The 16,982-nt window shown below is 43.1% G+C and overlaps 3 protein-coding genes across 4 annotated transcripts; 1 reads left to right on the top strand and 2 right to left on the bottom strand.

The window, feature by feature from the left end:
- Positions 1-1,164: 1,164 nt before the first annotated feature.
- On the bottom strand, positions 1,165-4,316 carry LOC132959644 (keratin, type II cytoskeletal 8-like). Its single transcript, XM_061032817.1, has 9 exons — positions 4,081-4,316; positions 3,001-3,209; positions 2,857-2,917; positions 2,667-2,762; positions 2,425-2,589; positions 2,191-2,316; positions 1,886-2,106; positions 1,757-1,782; positions 1,165-1,459 (listed from the first exon to the last, which is right to left on the bottom strand). Exons 1-9 carry the CDS (start codon positions 4,240-4,242, stop codon positions 1,278-1,280), a joined length of 1,248 nt encoding a protein of 415 aa, XP_060888800.1. The 5' UTR covers positions 4,243-4,316; the 3' UTR covers positions 1,165-1,277.
- A 239-nt stretch (positions 4,317-4,555) lies between these two features.
- On the top strand, positions 4,556-8,052 carry zgc:92380 (uncharacterized protein LOC445086 homolog). 2 transcript variants are annotated; one of them, XM_061032814.1, is made up of 8 exons: positions 4,556-4,993; positions 5,188-5,270; positions 5,413-5,569; positions 5,656-5,817; positions 5,907-6,032; positions 6,480-6,709; positions 7,008-7,042; positions 7,552-8,052. In XM_061032814.1, the coding sequence occupies exons 1-8, from the start codon at positions 4,622-4,624 to the stop codon at positions 7,920-7,922; spliced, it is 1,536 nt and encodes a 511-aa protein (XP_060888797.1). In that variant the 5' UTR covers positions 4,556-4,621; the 3' UTR covers positions 7,923-8,052. The 2 variants fall into 2 exon arrangements, with proteins under 2 accessions (XP_060888797.1, XP_060888798.1); XM_061032815.1 differs by lacking the exon at positions 7,008-7,042 and having other exon boundaries at positions 7,552-7,709.
- Positions 8,053-8,867: 815 nt separating this feature from the next.
- Positions 8,868-16,431, bottom strand: arpc2 (actin related protein 2/3 complex, subunit 2). Its single transcript, XM_061032439.1, has 10 exons — positions 16,219-16,431; positions 14,392-14,426; positions 13,973-14,085; positions 12,743-12,788; positions 12,324-12,510; positions 12,075-12,168; positions 11,714-11,840; positions 11,518-11,618; positions 10,633-10,733; positions 8,868-9,364 (listed from the first exon to the last, which is right to left on the bottom strand). The coding sequence occupies exons 1-10, from the start codon at positions 16,290-16,292 to the stop codon at positions 9,343-9,345; spliced, it is 900 nt and encodes a 299-aa protein (XP_060888422.1). The 5' UTR covers positions 16,293-16,431; the 3' UTR covers positions 8,868-9,342.
- Between the last annotated feature and the right edge of the window lie 551 nt (positions 16,432-16,982).

Here is a 16,982-nt window from a genome sequence, read left to right as displayed (position 1 = left end):
TTAAACAGAATGTACTGGATGTCGTGGGTTATTTGTTTCCAGGCCACATCGCCGCTTTAAATGTGTGCACACGTGGGTGGAAAAGAGACGAGCAGTATACGTGAGCTGAGGAGGTACGGCAGACTTTAATCAAATTAAAGCGCAAACAAGGTACAAACTGTTACGGGACATGAGGAGAGATGGGATATCATCTCTGCTAACTAAAGCCATGTTCCAGTACGTTTTCCACATTGGAATCTCGTGTGTGTCCGAATGGCATTAGAGAAATGGGAAAGGAGGCGAAGAGGCGAGACTGCAAGGCTCCAGCTAATGACTGAGCGTTTCTGTATCTATCCATTTATCTAACACAGCGCCTAAAACGTGTCTGCATTCTTAGCATTTGGGGAATATGGTTAAAAATTATCTTTCTGAAAGTGACATGCCCTCAGATGTCTAGCTGGAGCCTGTTAGCTTAGCTCAGTCAAGAAAATGTGGACAACAGCTAGCTTTACACCTCAATACATAGGGCGCCAGACCAACCACTACACCACCGCTGCCCCAGTGTTTGAATTCTAAATATTTGGAAAAGTGCAATAAAATGATTATTATTGTAATCATTATTAATATTATTCACATAAACCTTTCAATATAACAAGGTTTCAGTGTTAACCTTAAGACAGAGCTAAAGCGGTTCTCCCCTTTTCCAGGGTTTATGGAGAAGCTAAGCTAAAAGCTAAGCTAACTAGCGCTCGGCTCCAGCTGCATTTTGGAAAAAAGCAAATATTTCCGCAATTGTTTCAAAGTGTGATGTGTTCTATGAAAGAGAAACGGGAGCAGACGTATTGTTCGTGTTGCTTTATTTGTTGTATTTCATTGCACTTGTCACACCAACAGTCATTTCTGTACTGTCTTGTGATTTTTGCTGATTACTATAATGTTTGAGGTAAAAAAAAAAAAAAGGTGCAGATAAATGTGAGAAAAGAGAACAGTTCCAGCATTTCAGACTTGCTACCAATCATTTTTTCTTTCCCCCCGTAATCCTACATGAACACACAACACTGCAACACGGACAAAAAAATGGGTTTTTGAATTCACATTTTTTTTAAACCATTTGCCATCACAGAACCATTTTTGCTTCCCTTGTGTGGTAGGGGGGGGGGGGGGGGGGGGGGGGGGGGAGTGTGATCCAAAAATTCTCCATTTTGTTTTCCACTTCATTCTAAAACCTTTAAAGGTGAAATTGAACTTCACATTAAGTGTATATTTAATACTGATTGAGAAGAGGCAGACAGTGCAAGTCAATCTTCAGAGTAATGAGAGCTTTCAGACACAACTCTGCCTTCCTCCACTTCCACTCGGATCAGGACTCGTTTCTTGGAGGCGGGGCACGTCGGCGTGGTAACGGTGTCTTCAGGGGTAACGGTGGTTTCCGGGACAGCAGTGAGTTCAGGGGCTTGTCGCTTCTCTGGCAGGTGAACGTCTGCATGCAAGTAAGCAGTGGGATTGGTTTGTTTTTTTACAAATCTGAGTGGGAGAGAGGTTTGATTTTAGTGGGGCACGAGACGTGAATCAATCTTTAACAAGCTGCTCTTGATCATGGATGCAGTGTTTTTGCTGTAATCATCTTAACGTGTAGCTAAGTTTGCTTGTTATCGTGTTAACTAAAGGATCAGGTCAACGTTTTGGAAGGTTTTATTTGTCCAGCATGCATTGAAAGTAGTAGAAGTTTTAGATTTAACGGCTAAAATGTCAGAAAAAGTAACAAAATAAGTCTCACCTGCGTTGCGCATGAGCTCCCTCATTCTTCACACACACGGAGAAGAGACAGATATTAGTACGAGTATTTCTGGTATATTTCATCAAACAGCATCGTGAGTTAATGCATTGAATAGATGCTCGTAAGTACCTCTGCTCCTCGCCCTCCAGCAGCTTGCGGTAGGTGGCGATCTCGATGTCCAGGGCCAGCTTCAGGTTCATCAGCTCTTGGTGTTCGCGGACTTGTCCGGCCAAGTCCTGCTTGGCCCGCCTCAGGGCGTCCTCCAGCTGGACGATGTCCCTCCGAGCCGTCCCCAGGTTGGCGTCTCCGTCTGTCCTCACCTCGTTGATCTCCTTCTTCAGGGCCTCTTCCTAACATGGAAACAGACGGGATCAGGGGCGGCCGGTCGGACGGAAACGTCTAGCGGTAGAAGTATTTCTCTGAGTGAGCCAAACCTTTCTCAGAAGAGCCTCCAGGTCTCCGGTTAGCCTCTGAATGACACGCACCATGTCTGAGATGTCCCTCTTTAAATCACGCACGTCCTGCTCATGTTGCCCTGCGCTCAGGACCATGGCGTCCATCTACGAGAGGGAAGCACTGTTAACATTGTCGTGATGTGTGAAATGAACTGACGCAGCACCAGACACGTTTTCTTCTTCTTCTTTGGGTGGAATAAACCTTTCCCTCACCTTCTTCTGGTTCCACTGCTCGGCTTCCTCCCTGCTGCGAGAGGCAATGTCGGCGTACTGATTCTTGACACTGTCAACAATCTCATCCATGTCCAGACTCCGTTTGCTGCTTTCACGCAGGACCACTGTTTCATTCTGGACCTGAGACTCCAGCTCCTTTATCTCCTGCAGGGGGCGCACACGGGTTCATTTAATATGTCTGTTTAAATGTTCAATAAAATAAAGAAAAGCACAATTATTACCTCATCATATCCAACCCTGAGGAAGTCTAGTTTTCCCATAAGGTCCTCCAGGTCCAGAACCAGATCCACAGCCTCCAGGTGACCTTCGTCCACGTCCTGTTTCACACACACACATTAACACACACACATGCATTATACATGGATGCAACAATGCAACAAACAAATACGCAGCAGTAAAAGTTCCGGTTACCTTTTTGGTGACGATAAACTCATTCTCCAGTTCAACTTTCTTCTGCAGCTCCTTCTCGTAGCTATGACAAAGAAAAGAGATGATTGACGTTGAACTAGAGGAGACAGCTGTTGTATCGAGTCAAATAAACGGCGACCTGCCGACCTCTCCTTGGTGTCCTCCACCTCCTCCTGCTTCTTCAGCAGATCGGCCCTCAGCTTTTCTCGGTCAGCCAGCAAGTTCTGGATCTGCTGCTCCATCTCGTTCTCCAGCTGCTTGACGATGTCGTCGATTTTCCCCTCGTAGTCCTCCTGCTCCTTCAGGATATTCAGCTTTGTGTCCAGCTTCTTGTTCTCATCCTCCAGGTGTTTCACCTTAGATAGAAACAAAGTGCGTGTTATAAAACCTGCAACTCATCAAATATGTGTTTGTTTTCACCCAGTGAGCCTCGAGTCTTTCAACTGTGTTTAGGTTGACTGATAAACTCCCCTTTTGGAGCTCAAACTGAAAGTTACATAACTGTCCACAAGATGGCGTCCTACATGTACCTCCACCCTTCTATACGTCGACCAAAGCTTGAAAATTAAGACACTTTTCATTCTATTTCATTCATTTATATTTTCAGGAGGGTTTTAGCTGTTTGCATGGGCTCACATGAAGAATTTGGAATGCAAATTCATGTCAAAAATTACAAAAAAAAAAGCCCAACAAATATTTATAGGCCTACCATGTGGCCTAATTACATTTTAAAAAAAAATGTTTAAGCAGCAAAACCCCAGAAAGAAACTACAGCCTATAGTAGCCTAATATATTTTTTATTAATTTTCATTGTTTTAGTGTAATGAGTAGGCTATTAATACAATTCTAAACTGATAGATTGTTAAATAATTTGTATTATTTTTTATGAATATACCGTCTTCTTTTTTAGTTGTGACGCACTTTTCTTTTTTTAAATTGGCAAGCTAACTTAATTGATCAAATTAATGCTGTAAATAATGAATTAACCTAGCATAAATTGATTTTTAAAACGGTTTAATGTTTCTCTAAAATTATTCAAATGAATAAAAATCAGATAAATTAATAATAATAATAGAATCAACCATTACATTTTATTGAACTAAAACAATAATAGTAGGCTTTTACATTATGCAGGCCTAGAAGTATAATTCGTCATTTTTAATTGTTTAGCACGTTTATTTAATTAGCGCATTTGCATAATGGACATTATTGACATTATCTACATACCTTGTCAATCAGCCGGACGAACTTGTCGTTGAGTCCCACCATGTCGTCCTTCTCCCTGGACTTGCCCGTCCCGTCCACCTTGTTGTTGGTCGGTTGGCTCTTTGCTGGCCCGGTGGTCCCGGGGCTGTAGGACTGGCTACTGTAATCTTTCGCTTTAGACATACTGCAGCCTTTTACCTCGAGCTGACACCTGGAAGCTGAGCTGGTGAGCGGTGAAGGTACCTGCAGCCCTCCTTCACCTGCTTTTAAGGCGGACAAGGACCACCTGTCACCTCCCCAAACTCCGCATGTGTCCAATCAAAAGAAGACAGGTACAGTTTTACAGTGAGAAAAAACGGAATGCCAACATGAAAAACTTGAATTTCAACTGTAGACCAGTTTGTCCAGGGGTCGTGGTGGGCAGCGGGAGCCAATAACATCCTTGGGGAGGATTCAAGAAGAAAATAACGGGTATAAAACCCACCTGCGTCCTTCACCTACATTCATCAGGTGACTCTCCTGCCTTCCTCGCTCTCCATCTCTCTCCGATCCAGAAGCAGCCATGCCTTCAAAAAACACCGCAGCCAGCATGTTCGGTGGAGCCGGGGGAAGGGGCTCCAGGGCCTCCGTCGCCAGCCTGGAGGGGCTGCGCAACATACTGCGTAACGAGACGGAGAAAGACTCCGCACCCCCAGCTCCAGCACCTGCCGCTCAGCCCCCGGCCCCCGCAGCCCCCGCGGCCCCCGCGGACGACAAGCAGACTCTGCGGGGTCTGAACGACAGGCTGTCCGGATACCTGGGCAGGGTGAGGCAGCTGGAGAAGGAGAACGGAGACCTTCAGAAGCAGATTGATGACATTTTGGCCAAGAGGAAAACTCCAGCGGGACGGGACTGGGAAAAGGTGGAGAAACCTTTGGATGACCTCAAGAAGCAGGTAAGCATCAGATCTGTAGTTTTAATTTTTCAGATTATACATTTAAAATATATCAAATTCAGCATATTTTTCCAAATTGACTCTCTAATCAAATATGAAAAAATACATTGAATATTTTCAAACTGAATAATTTTACTCTATGTCTTAAAATCTGAGACATACTTGTAATATACATGATGTTTTGAAATCTTTAGATCAAAGACCTGACCTTGGACAATGCTAAGCTGCTTCTCCAGATTGACAACACCAATCTTGCTAAAGATGACTTCAAGGAAAAGTGAGTTCCATTAAACACTAGTTTAGAGTATTACTGCAAATGCATGCTCTTAGTGATGTTTTTTTCTTCATTTGAATTTGAAAAACACGAGTCCGTAGTGTGTTTCTGTTGATCAATGTTTGGTTATTGTCAATTTGTGCAGGCTGGAAGATGAGAAAAAGGACCGCAAGGAGCTGGAAAAGGACTTGGAGGATCTGAAGAAGACCATTGAGGACACCAAGATGAACGTCAAGCAGACGCAGAAGGAGATCGACCTGGTGAAGGAGGAGATCGCCCGCCTTGACCAAGAGCACAAAGAGGTGACGCCGAAACGACAAAAACACTTTCAGATCAAAAGTAGTGTAGCCAAATCTGAGGCTGACTTTTCTAAGTGTGGCTCTTGTAGGAGGTTGACGTCCTGCGTGAGAAGATCAAGGACTCTGAGGTGACTGTGGAGATCGACTCCCTCAACTCAAACCTGGCAGAGATGCTCAACAAGGTCCGAGGCCAGTACGAGAAGCTCGCCAAGAAGAACCTGAAGGAGACTGACGACTGGTATCAGAGCAAGGTGCAAGGTCACCCAGCATGATCTGAAAGTTCAGTTTCTTCTCCCACTCTGTTCATTTCACCATTTCTCTGTGCTTCCTTTCTCCACAGTTCGACCACATCAAGGTGGAGGAGGCCCAAACCAACGAGGCCTTTGTGACCGGAAAGACAGAGCTCAAGGATCTGCTCAAACAGAAACAAACTCTGGAAATTAAAATCCAGAGTCTGCACAGCATGGTAACCACACACATAACACTAATAACACATCATCATCACCTGTCACACTGCCATTAAATATGACTTCATCTGGAACTTCCCTCTGTCGCACACATCAGCTACAGTTCAGATTTGAGTAAAGGGCTCACTTTGAAGACAGCTCACCATGATCCAGGCTTTCATATACATGTTGACATACGACTAATAATTGTTCTCAAGTCGAGGTGAAACCCCTGGAGGTGTACAAAGACGTACATTTTTTCTTTTATCGTGTCAGCAATGTCAAAAGGGTTGTTAGTCTACCTGTCCATTTCCCGAGCATTCCTCACTGCCTTGTCATTAAACTGTAAACCTGCTGAAACCACACCGACTGGATCTGTTGAGATCTGAGGGGCCCCCCCCCTGGATCTGCTCTTGAAAAATGACAAATAACACACAGTGGTTCTTGTATCACGTCGATTATTTCAGATCAACAATCTGGAGGAGACCCTGCAGTCCACCAAAGTGGAGTACGGTCAACGCCTGGGCCCCCTCAACAGGATGATCCTCGACCTGGAGAAAGAGCTGAAGGAGGTCAGGGCAGAGGTGGAGCGCCTGGTCGAAACCAACAAGAACCTGCTGTGTGTCAAGATGAAGCTGGAGGCGGAAATCGATAACTACCAGCAGCTGATTCATGGCATGACGGCTGAGCCTGAAAGGTGAGAAGTCAGAAAATACGGAAATGCTTCATCTTGGTTGCAGTTTTTATGAAGTCAGAGCTACAGAATTAAACGTGGTTTTAACATAATTCCCGCCTCTGACTGGGCAAGTAGTCAATCACAGTTGAGTATTTCTGGGGTGGAACTTGGGGTGGCCAATAAGATTTCAAAGGGGGGCCCATGCCAACCCTGTGGACCCGCCCCTGCTTTAAGTATTGGCATTAACACAGCCTAACACAAACAATAGCCTGGTGTACCTGTTTCCTGCTAGCTTACTTAACATCCTTTTCTCTGACAGCTCGGACCTTTCTTTAGAGGACGCGCTAAGTAGCGGTAAGTTCTGGATCCTGAGAGGAAAAAAACAACTACAAAAAAATAACACTTGACTTTAGCATGTTGGCATCGTGGCCTGATTGAAAAGTTTATCTCTGCAGCAGAGTCTCGCTAAAGGGAAATAAATGAACAAATCTCTGAACTTGACTTCAGCTTCTCTTACAGTTTGTTTGTGGATTTGAAAGAGCTTCATGACTCTCCTTACTGAATAAGAGGCAATAGCGCTGCGAGCAGAGTTAAACTCTTTAAAGCAGACAGGTCCATCTTCTCTTCAAATTCAGTTTTAAGATCCCTTAAAATCTATGTGTGTCACCAAAATGCACTTTTAACTCAGCACACTGTTACTGCATGCATTCACGCCCAATTTAACACCACATGATTTTGACAAGGAACTAAATCACAAAAGAAGAAGAAATCTGTCCATTTGTTGTCTCTTGTGTAAAAATGCACATATTAAAGTGATGCTGACGTGCATTAAAACTGTTCAATCTGAATGATCTTGCTTCCAGACCAACAAAAGCCTAAGACAGAGGTCCCAGAGGAGCAGGTAAAAGTGAAAGAAGAAGTCCTTGTGGAGCAAGAAGGTGCACCCTCCTCCCAATCTGCTACCCCAAAAGCCCCTGAGGATGCCCCGACTACTGAAGGAAACCCCATCAAGGAGGAAAAGGTTGCTGTCGACAAAGCAGCAGCTCCGCCAAGCACCAGCAATACTAAAAAGAAAGCGCCCAAGAAAAACAAAAAGGATTCATCCTCTTCTTCTTCTTCCTCCTCCTCCTCCTCCTCCTCTTCTTCGTCCTCCTCCTCTTCTTCCTCTTCTTCCTCTTCCTCCGACGATGAAGATCAAAAGGCCAAGAATGAGGCTAAAGTGGCCAAAGCCTGATTCACAATCGGTTCTTTTTACTGCTCTGTATCATGACAGTCTGTCTGTAGACTTGTAAAGCTGCCACGAGATTGCTGTGGTGTGTTTTCCTCAAACGTCATGAAATAAAATACATTTGATTTCAAAAGAAGGTCCCATTGTTTTATTTTGGATGGATGATTCAGTTTACTTTAATGATCACTGAGTGCATTGCTCCCCACCCTCGGGTACTTTTGCACAAGCCAGGTAATATTTGGCACATTTGGGCTGCAAATACAAATGATTTTAATTCCTGTTAATACTTATTTTGTGTATAATATGCCAATAAACTTTGAAAATGTTCATCACAATATGCTAGAACAAGAGTCCCCAGACCCCCTTCAAGCTAAATTTCGTAGTTACGTCAAACATAACGATGGCAAACATCAATATTAAACGTTAACTTGAGCAAAAATCTAAATAAGAACCAGACTCATGTTGAACAGCCGTCTGATCAGACTGGTGGTGTGTTTTTTCCATTTTAAGAGAAGGTGGGTTGTAATAGTGGTATAGCAGTTTATCAGTGTCACTCATAGAGGCTGCTCGATTCTGATTGGATAGTGGTGAGGTTTTTTTTTTTTTTTTTTAAAGATTGGCATAAAAAAGAACGATTATTTTGATATGCAGTGTTTCATAATGTCTAAAAGGGAATATATTAAACATGTCATTGTCACTAATACATTTTTTAAGTTTACTCTCATGTACTACCCCATCCCTCCAATGATTCACGACCCCCCTTTGAAAACCACGGTCCTAGAATACAAGCTGTCAAAAGCCCAAATACTCAATTTACTATAATCTCAGACCAGACTAATGGAATATTCAGATGTTAATTTCTTTCTTATCCATTTTCAATTTACCAATAACTTCTTTTGGCACATTTATTGACAATTACTGAGAAAAAAACACACTACTACCAGAGGAATGTTTTTTTTTTTGTAAGAGTGATTTATTTATTTTTTAATGACAATGGTTCAGACAACATGAAAGCACAGAGAGGGAGGAAGGGGGAGTTGAAATCATCCAACACATGGATATTGTATGGTGGGGGGGTTGAGGGGCAAGCAAGAGTACCAAATGGAGTAAAAGATATCGTATCAAAAATTTCATTTTTTTCATATATATATTTATATAGGACTAATAATTCTCTTTAACTATGCAAAGCAAGGAATGCCCTTTTTTCCATTTATCTTGAGCCGTGGCTTTCCCTACGAAGAGCAAACATTATTATTCATAAAAAAAAAAAAAAAAAGAAGACTGGACACATTTTTTTGGGGGGGGAGGGTTTGGGCGGGGGCGTTAAGATGTGTCCTTGAGTCCTGTCCGATGTGGCGTTTGAGTCTCAGTGTAGCGCGTCTGGGCGTGTCCACGGGGGGGGGGGGGGGGGGGTCTGGATCTGGCCTCAGCGTGAAAAGGTCTTTCCACTAGAAAATGACACAAAGACACATCAGAAATGTACTCTTCAGTTGCATTTCTCTTTAAATCTTTTTTTTTATTTTCATCTTTAAGTCAAATAAAACGAGTCATAATGATTTGCACTATTATTTCAGCTCTATATACTTGGGAGTTCCTTGGCTTAAATGTCATGAAGATTGCAGCCATCTCATTCAGGTTAAATTTTAACCGTGGAATAAAGACTCTTTGTGCTCTGGCAGTTTATATTTTCCGATTATTTCAAAGCTTAAAAGCACACAAAAAGTGTTCATGCAACTGTTTGGAGGTTTTAAAAAGTGGAGAGCTGTAAAAATTCCTTCCTGACTCACTTCAAAAACAGTCCAGGCAAACACAGCCACACACCTCGAAACCACTAAAACATACACAGCTGCAGACTGAACGCAGCTCACAAAGAAAGAAGTCTGTCTTTCAAAGTGTTACGATATCTTATCTCAAGACGGAAAGGTTATCTTTAACGCTTCATATCAAATCAAGTGCGGAAAAAAAGGCAGAAGAGGCATTGAAGATTTTGATTTAACATCTGTACAAATGAGCTGGTCGATAAAACTATCTTAAAATGGGATAGTGGTGAAGTTGATTAGATAAACTATAATAAACATTGGACTTTTATTATTGAAACAGGTAGATCCAGCAGCCTATAAAACAGCAGAAACTAGCAGAACAACAGCCAGTCAGTGTGAGGAGATCAGTGAGCATACCAAAGAACATCCTTGTTTCCTAAAGTTCTGAATAGTTTGAGTCACTAGTGAGGAAAGTTGGAAAAGAGTCACCAGATGACTGGAACTAAGGGCCACAAAAAAATGTTGAAAGTGAGCTAAGTATCCACAAAGCTGGAGACATTGGTGACAAAAAAAAACTTAAATGGAAGTGGTTTGAATATCACTAAAGTGAAAAGTGCTGATTAAGAGGGTCTATGCAAAAAGAGACAAATAACCTGAACATCCCCTGAATCTACTTTAAATGAGCCGGTCCAACAACTCAATGTAAAATAACCAAAAGGATCTGGATATTAATGTATCATCATAGCAGCAGCTCAGCTAGCAGCCCCCAGGATAGTTTTATTAACCCTAAGCTCTTTATTAATAACTACACCTTCCCTTCATTTAGATAGAATAAGAAATAATAAAAAAACGTTGTCCCATTTTCTTCTTTCTACATTAATTCATAGGATGGCTAAAGACCTTGATGTGCACAGATTGCGGCCATGAGTCGGATTGGACGGGCTGAGGCTACTTACGAGATGGTTTTCATCTCCTTCTTCTCGGCATCGGGTCGAGCGCGGTTCAGCACTTTGAGGAAGTCTGACGTCTTGGCCCTCATACGTGTGTGAATGTAGGCCTGCGGGAGGGAGAGAGAGAGAGAGAGAGAGGGAGAGAGAGAACACTACATGTGAGGAGAGTCTTATCAGGGGCTCAAAAAGCTTAAAACAAGCCCGCAAACTAATCTTGATCAAATCTTCAAACACAGTGATGAGATCATTTCGTTTTTTTGTCGGTGCAGGTGTCCACATAACTTAGATTTTTCTTCAGTGAAAAAAATGAGGTCAGCATTTAGCGACAGGTGCCGGACCTTAATCACAGCGTGCTGCAGAGACAATAGTGAACACTGTGTAATCTCCAGCTTAACCCACTGTCAACTGTCCATAAATCTATCCGCTGTGTCACCCACGCAGACTCCCCGCTGTCTGAAAACAGCCAACGTCTTACGAAATCACACAAAAGCCTCTGAAATGTAAGCCACTTAAAGAAAGGCTTTAATTAGAGTTTCTTCCATTAGAGGAACTATGTGAAGCAGGTCTCAATTTGTGAGTAATGTGTACACAAACGCCCACACACTACTCTTAAAAGAAACCTGTTTGATGACTGAGGGGGGCCGAGGAAGTTGTCAACAGGTGGTTAGACTTTCTTTGGTAGTGAGGGGACCAAACAGACTGTAGGAAAGATGATCTGTCCCAACACAGGGGCTAAAAAGATATAATCAAAGAATTCAAGGTTTGGAAATAGCTGGCTATTCCTTATCTTTCAAACAACATTGGTACAAATTGACACTATATCACAAACAATAAAAACACTTTCTGTAGCATTCAGATCTGATTGTGCTCCCTGGTTTCATGTGAACTGACCTTGGAGCACTTTATGTGGTAGTGCAGGTAGTCCCTGAAGGTGTGGATGAGGTTGATGGTGTTGTCTCTAGCATTGGCATTGGTGTGTCGAGGGAACAGCACTGAAAACAACCAAGTCAACCAAACAAAGTCAAATAAAAACGGCTGCAACACAGGGGGAAAAAAAAGAACAAGAGGAAGGTTTGCAGGTACTGACCGAAGGTGATGTATCCAATGTTGTCTCCGACGGCGGCGTCTGTGTCCTTCAGCTCCAGGGGGGGCTCCCTGTGGCTGAACAGCACCTGGGGGGCTGTGTGGCTGGCTCGCCGACCCTCTTTGAACTCCTGCACACAGAACAAGTACATCATCAGTTTAACTGTGTTACTACTTGAACATTCACTTAATGATTTACATGATTCACATGCACAAATAAATACATATAGAAAAAGAAAGACACATGGTTTATATTCTGGGATGGGAAAGCTTCGGGGGGGCCTGATGTGGCCCGCAGGCCGCCAGTTGATGATCGCTGGTCCGGACCAAAAGACCCACTTTGGGTTGGTTGTGACCTCACGCACCTGCATGAACACTTTGCCGATGATGACATCGTCGTCGTCTTTGAACACTGTGCTGAACACCACTGTCACTCTGTCCTTCTTGGCCTCCAGGTACCTGAGAAGACGGGAGGATTTAGAGGTTTAAAAACCTCCAGAGGGAACCGGGATGCACACAACAATGACAGCATGATTGATGAGAGACAGCTCCCACACAGGAGACACATGACAACCCATTAAACTCTTCAAAGAGATATCTGACGGAAAACATACATGGACTCGTCGTCTCTGTAGTGGACCACAGCCCTCTTCTCGCCCTCTTTGCCCTCTTCCTGGAACTTGAAGTACTTTTCAAACACAGACGCAAAGCAGTTCCTCTTGAGCATGCCCGCCTGGTGGACCACCTCGTCTTTGTTGGCCGGCAGCGAGTCCAGGTCGTAGAGGAGGGACACGTTGTAGCCTAGAAAAGATATATATTTTTTTAATGAGTTGTAGAATCTATCTGCAGTTTGTTTTGATTAGAGGAAGTCAAGAACTGCCACAAACTGCCAAATACTGTTAAATAATGTTCCAGAAATGAGGAACCACGCGTTCATTTAGAAGCTTTGTGGTGAGCCAGCTTTACACCACTCTATTTCTATTGGCTGTCAGTCATTTCTAAAAAGGAGATCAGAGATTTTTTGAGGACTTACCAGACTCTGGTGCAACCAGGAAATTCTCATAGACCCTCTTGAGCAGCTGAAATCAAAAACAAGGAGGACCTTTATTTGTGTCGTACTTCTCGGAACAGAGTTTTCAAAAATTAGAGCTTCAGAGAAAAACAACATGACACCAAGGGGAACCAATCACATGAAAGGAACGGCTTCAATAGAAGAAAACGTGACATAATATTATTCAGATTTTCATGCTAGAACAAAAACAAGGAATCCCCGCAGTTCCCGTGAGATTACAAAACTGTCTTAAGTGGCACTTTAAAAAGCTGCCCTTTGAATGTCACAACAAAAGGCGGGGAAGGAGGTGTGTTAGTGAGAGGTTTAAATCTCAACACGGGGGGGGGGGCCTCTTTGATTGATACTTGTCACTGTGGAATGAAGCGGGGCAGCAGGAAAATGAAAAACACATCCCTGCACGGCAAGATGGACCGCCAAAGGTCAGTGAGAGTCACTGTGGTGCATCTCTCTCTCTCTCTCTTTTGAATCTGAGCAGCGTTTCAGCAAAAGAAGGAGGGACAAGAATGTGTGAGAATGATCGAGCTTTAACGCGGCCTGAATAAAACGACTGTGGCGCTGTTCATCTGGTCATGTATCCCTCCGCTTTTCAGCCGAAGAGAACAAGAAGGGAAGTCGGCTTGGCCTGGACGGCAGCCAAGACACACACACACACACACACACACACTCAGCACTTCCTCGCCCGGGGTGAGTCACACACACTCACTTCCTGTTTCAAAAAGAAGCCTCAGCAGCTGCTTTCTTCCTTACATGGCAACAGAGCTCTTGTGGTGGAGGTGTGTGTGTGTGTGTGTATTAGTGTGTAGATAGTAATCCTGAGCACATTCAGCTTTTTGTATGCCGATCATTATTCCTTCATGGATTTATCAGTGACAGTGTTTCCATTGTTGCAGCAGTGCATGTTTGCATGATGAGGGTTAGCATGAAAATGAGACTCTAGGAGGATAGTCTGCCTGTCTGCTAACCTTTTAGACCAAAAAGGCGTAATATTACAGCGTCTAAAACATGGCAGCGACATTTCACACGCGTCAAGACGTTTCCCAGATTCGCAGTCACCCTGGTTTGTGTAACTTGTGTGTACATGTTACACGCAAACATGTGTTGAGGAATGTGAAAGTGAGTATGTAAATGTGAGGTTTTGCGAGGCCCAGTCTCTGCCCGAGCACGCATGGAGAAACTTTTCCCATGTTGTACCTCGTCAGCGCCATGCTCCTGCAGCTCCTTGTAGAACTTCAGCGAGATGCTGACCATCACTTTGGTCTTGTCCCCGTTGGGGTTGGAGATGTGGTACAAGACGCCATCGAAATCTGCAGCACAAAAGGAGCAATGTCAGAGCCTAGAAGAGGGATAACTGACATCTTACACCCATTTTTTAAACAACTAAATTAGAATATTTCAGTCAATTCTGCATGAGATGTATCACAACCTTTCGCCACAGGTTGATTCTAAAATAATAAAGTAGCAGGTGTGATTACATCAGCATCAAACATGGTTCAATATTTGTCTCCAACAATTCAATTAAAACTCATTTATAAATCAAAGTATAGTAATTCTGAAACAACACGGTCTACGTAAACGAGAAACGTTAATGAATTCATTCCATAAAGTCTCACCTGCAAACGTCACATCGACGGCCTCTGGCTTGGTTCTGCGAGGACAAACAAAGCTTGTTAGGGGGATTTTTTTTTTGCACAGAAAATCTTCAGAACAGCAATAACAACACAAGAATCACAGGGTACTGTTGTTACACAATGTGATCCTTCAAATTACTGTGTGGGGGGGGTTTGTACAGCACAGTAGCAGATGAATTCTTTAAAAAGGCAGATGCTGCAGCAGCATGTCCAAAGTGCATACTTTGCATGCGCCAAGGAGCTGCCGCTGCCTCTGCTCAGACTTGACTCAGGAATGCGGAAGCTGGAGAGAGGTGGCGATAGTAAGCTCACAAGTAGCCCCTCATTTGTTTCATCAAAACGTGGACAACAAATAAATCGCCTTTAAAAAAGATACAGTGTCATATAAAACGCTCTATTGTAGTAAAGCGTGGTTAATGATGAAGTTGTTGTTATCTTGACAAACCAATTATGTCACCAACTGTGATCAGGGGCGCCTCCAGGACCTCCCGGCCCCATGAAAAGATATCACATTGGGCCCCTGACCGCACCTCCACAAATGACCCACATAAACATTGAACTATGCTTTGTTTTACTATCTTCGGCCCTGGGGGGACAGGGCCTTCTCCTTTGCCGCTCCCACCCTCTGGAACTCTCTCCCTAAAAACATCAGAGACTCCCCCACACTCACGTCCTACAAGAAATCCCTAAAAACTCACCTTTTCATCACCGCCTACAACCACTGACTCTCATCCTCTTCCCTTGACACTACTTCTATTTTGTATTGTTCTCTTAGTTTTTGCTTTGTTGTTTCCTGTCAAAGCGTCTTTGAGTATTTAGAAAAGCGCTATATAAATCTAATGTATTATTATTATTATTAGAACTGAGAGAAAAAAGCCAAATAAGAAATACATTTTTTATTTCAGGCACATGCAGGGGCCCCTGGGTAGTCAGTCCCACTCCCCCCCCCCTGCTGTGATCAGTAGATAAATGGTAACTCCTGATTAACATGTCAGAATATATATATATTTTAAAGCAGGGAGGGGCCACTTTAGTCACAGCAAGGGGCCACATTCATTTAATTCTCACCGCCAGAGGGGCCAATTTGTAGAATACAAAAACAATTACGGCCAATTATGTCTCAAATGTATCTTAATTGTCAAATATTATAATGTATATTTCTGATTTTATCATGTTTTCTTCATGTTTCCAATTAATTGATGTTTAAAAATTAACCTGAGGGCCACATTTAGGGTTTATGGGAGCCGCATGAGGCCCCCGGGCCACCAGTTGCCCCCCCCCCCCCCCGCCCCCTGTTTTAAAGAATAGTCGAGTAAATCAGATTCTCGCATGGTGACGTCACTAACATTTTTTTGTATGGTGACGTCACTCTAAAATGTTCGCATGGTGACGTCACTCTAACAAACAGAGTATTCCTCTATAGCCTCTAATAACGTTTTAAAATGTTCCAATTCATGTTTTTCTGTCTTTTTTGCAGAATAACACGCAGAGCTTTGTTAAATTCGTTAATTGTTTTAAAATAGAACAACCAGGGGGAGATTAAACATTAAATTGGGGTTATAAACTCGGGCTCTGACCGTGCAGACACACCCCAGCTTCAGGCGGATCAGCGAAATTAATCTTTTTTTTGGTTGTTTCTAATTAAACTTAACGACATTGCAGACGTGTGCTAAGCTGCAAATGTTGTTAAGTTGCGTTTAAAACCGACACACGCACGAAACGGAATGTGTAATTATGTTTATTGAAGCGCTGAAGAGGAAGCTAGCTGTCGTTAGCATCGTTAGCCAGGTGTAACGGAGGATTTCTTACCCGTTCGATGCGCCGTCGAACTTCAACGACAGCGTCTCTTCTATGATCCGGTTGTTGATTTCTAACAGGATCATCTCAGCGGAGTGCTGGTGTCGAGGAAAGGGGGGGATGATCGGTTCTATTTGGTGGGATTAATCGCTTTGTGTCAAAATTCGGCTAGTTTTCCTCCCTTGACAGACCAAAAACCGCTTCCGCCGAGCCACCTTCCGCCTGTCACTTCCGCGTTTTTTACACTCAGGACCCCATAAAATGAGAGTGCCCGCAATGTTGCCTGTATACATTTGTAATAATTCTACAATTCACTTAGCAGACGCTTTTATCCAACGGTAAATTGTAATATAAACAATTTTAGACAGGTAAGATCCTTCATGAATATCAATGCTGCTCGAATATCAATGATTTATTCACATATTGAATACTGTATAACCACATGGTCACTTTCTGCTGGCACAACACTTTGACAAAAAGCCATTTTCGTTTCACCATTGCACTGTTTTAGATAAACATAATGTACTAAATTTTTATAATTTTGTTCATTTTAAAAATGCATGTTTTATATATAAAATTTGCTCCTCCTCCTCCTTTGAAGGACTTTATAAAGCTGAAGTCTGCCAGTGGGATCGGCACCAGGGGCCACAGCCCGAGGAGACTGTGAGGTCCCACACAGACGCACTACATTCGGACAAACTGTTCTGTCAGTCAAAGGAACTAAATATTGGAATATTCTCCCACTCACAATAAGACACTCACAAACATATGCAACC

Source organism: Labrus mixtus, chromosome 24 (assembly GCF_963584025.1).
Source record: "Labrus mixtus chromosome 24, fLabMix1.1, whole genome shotgun sequence".
In the NCBI taxonomy this organism is placed as follows: Eukaryota; Metazoa; Chordata; class Actinopteri; order Labriformes; family Labridae; genus Labrus; species Labrus mixtus.
The sequence above is the reverse complement of the archived record's forward strand: the minus strand, read 5'-3'. Positions and strand labels throughout refer to the sequence as shown.

Excerpts from the sequence above, each read along its gene's own strand:
- LOC132959644 (XM_061032817.1), bottom strand. The coding sequence starts at position 4,242 with ATGTCTAAAGCGAAAGATTACAGTAGCCAGTCCTACAGCCCCGGGACC. Across the intron at positions 2,590-2,666 it reads TCAGGGTTGGATATGATGAG|GAGATAAAGGAGCTGGAGTC; the intron begins GTAATAATTGTG and ends CGCCCCCTGCAG. Across the intron at positions 2,317-2,424 it reads AGCAGTGGAACCAGAAGAAG|ATGGACGCCATGGTCCTGAG; the intron begins GTGAGGGAAAGG and ends TCCCTCTCGTAG.
- zgc:92380 (XM_061032814.1), top strand. The coding sequence starts at position 4,622 with ATGCCTTCAAAAAACACCGCAGCCAGCATGTTCGGTGGAGCCGGGGGA. Across the intron at positions 5,818-5,906 it reads ACGACTGGTATCAGAGCAAG|TTCGACCACATCAAGGTGGA; the intron begins GTGCAAGGTCAC and ends CTTTCTCCACAG. Across the intron at positions 6,710-7,007 it reads ATGACGGCTGAGCCTGAAAG|CTCGGACCTTTCTTTAGAGG; the intron begins GTGAGAAGTCAG and ends TTTCTCTGACAG.
- arpc2 (XM_061032439.1), bottom strand. The coding sequence starts at position 16,292 with ATGATCCTGTTAGAAATCAACAACCGGATCATAGAAGAGACGCTGTCG. Across the intron at positions 14,427-16,218 it reads TTCGACGGCGCATCGAACGG|AACCAAGCCAGAGGCCGTCG; the intron begins GTAAGAAATCCT and ends TTGTCCTCGCAG. Across the intron at positions 14,086-14,391 it reads CGTCGATGTGACGTTTGCAG|ATTTCGATGGCGTCTTGTAC; the intron begins GTGAGACTTTAT and ends TTTGTGCTGCAG.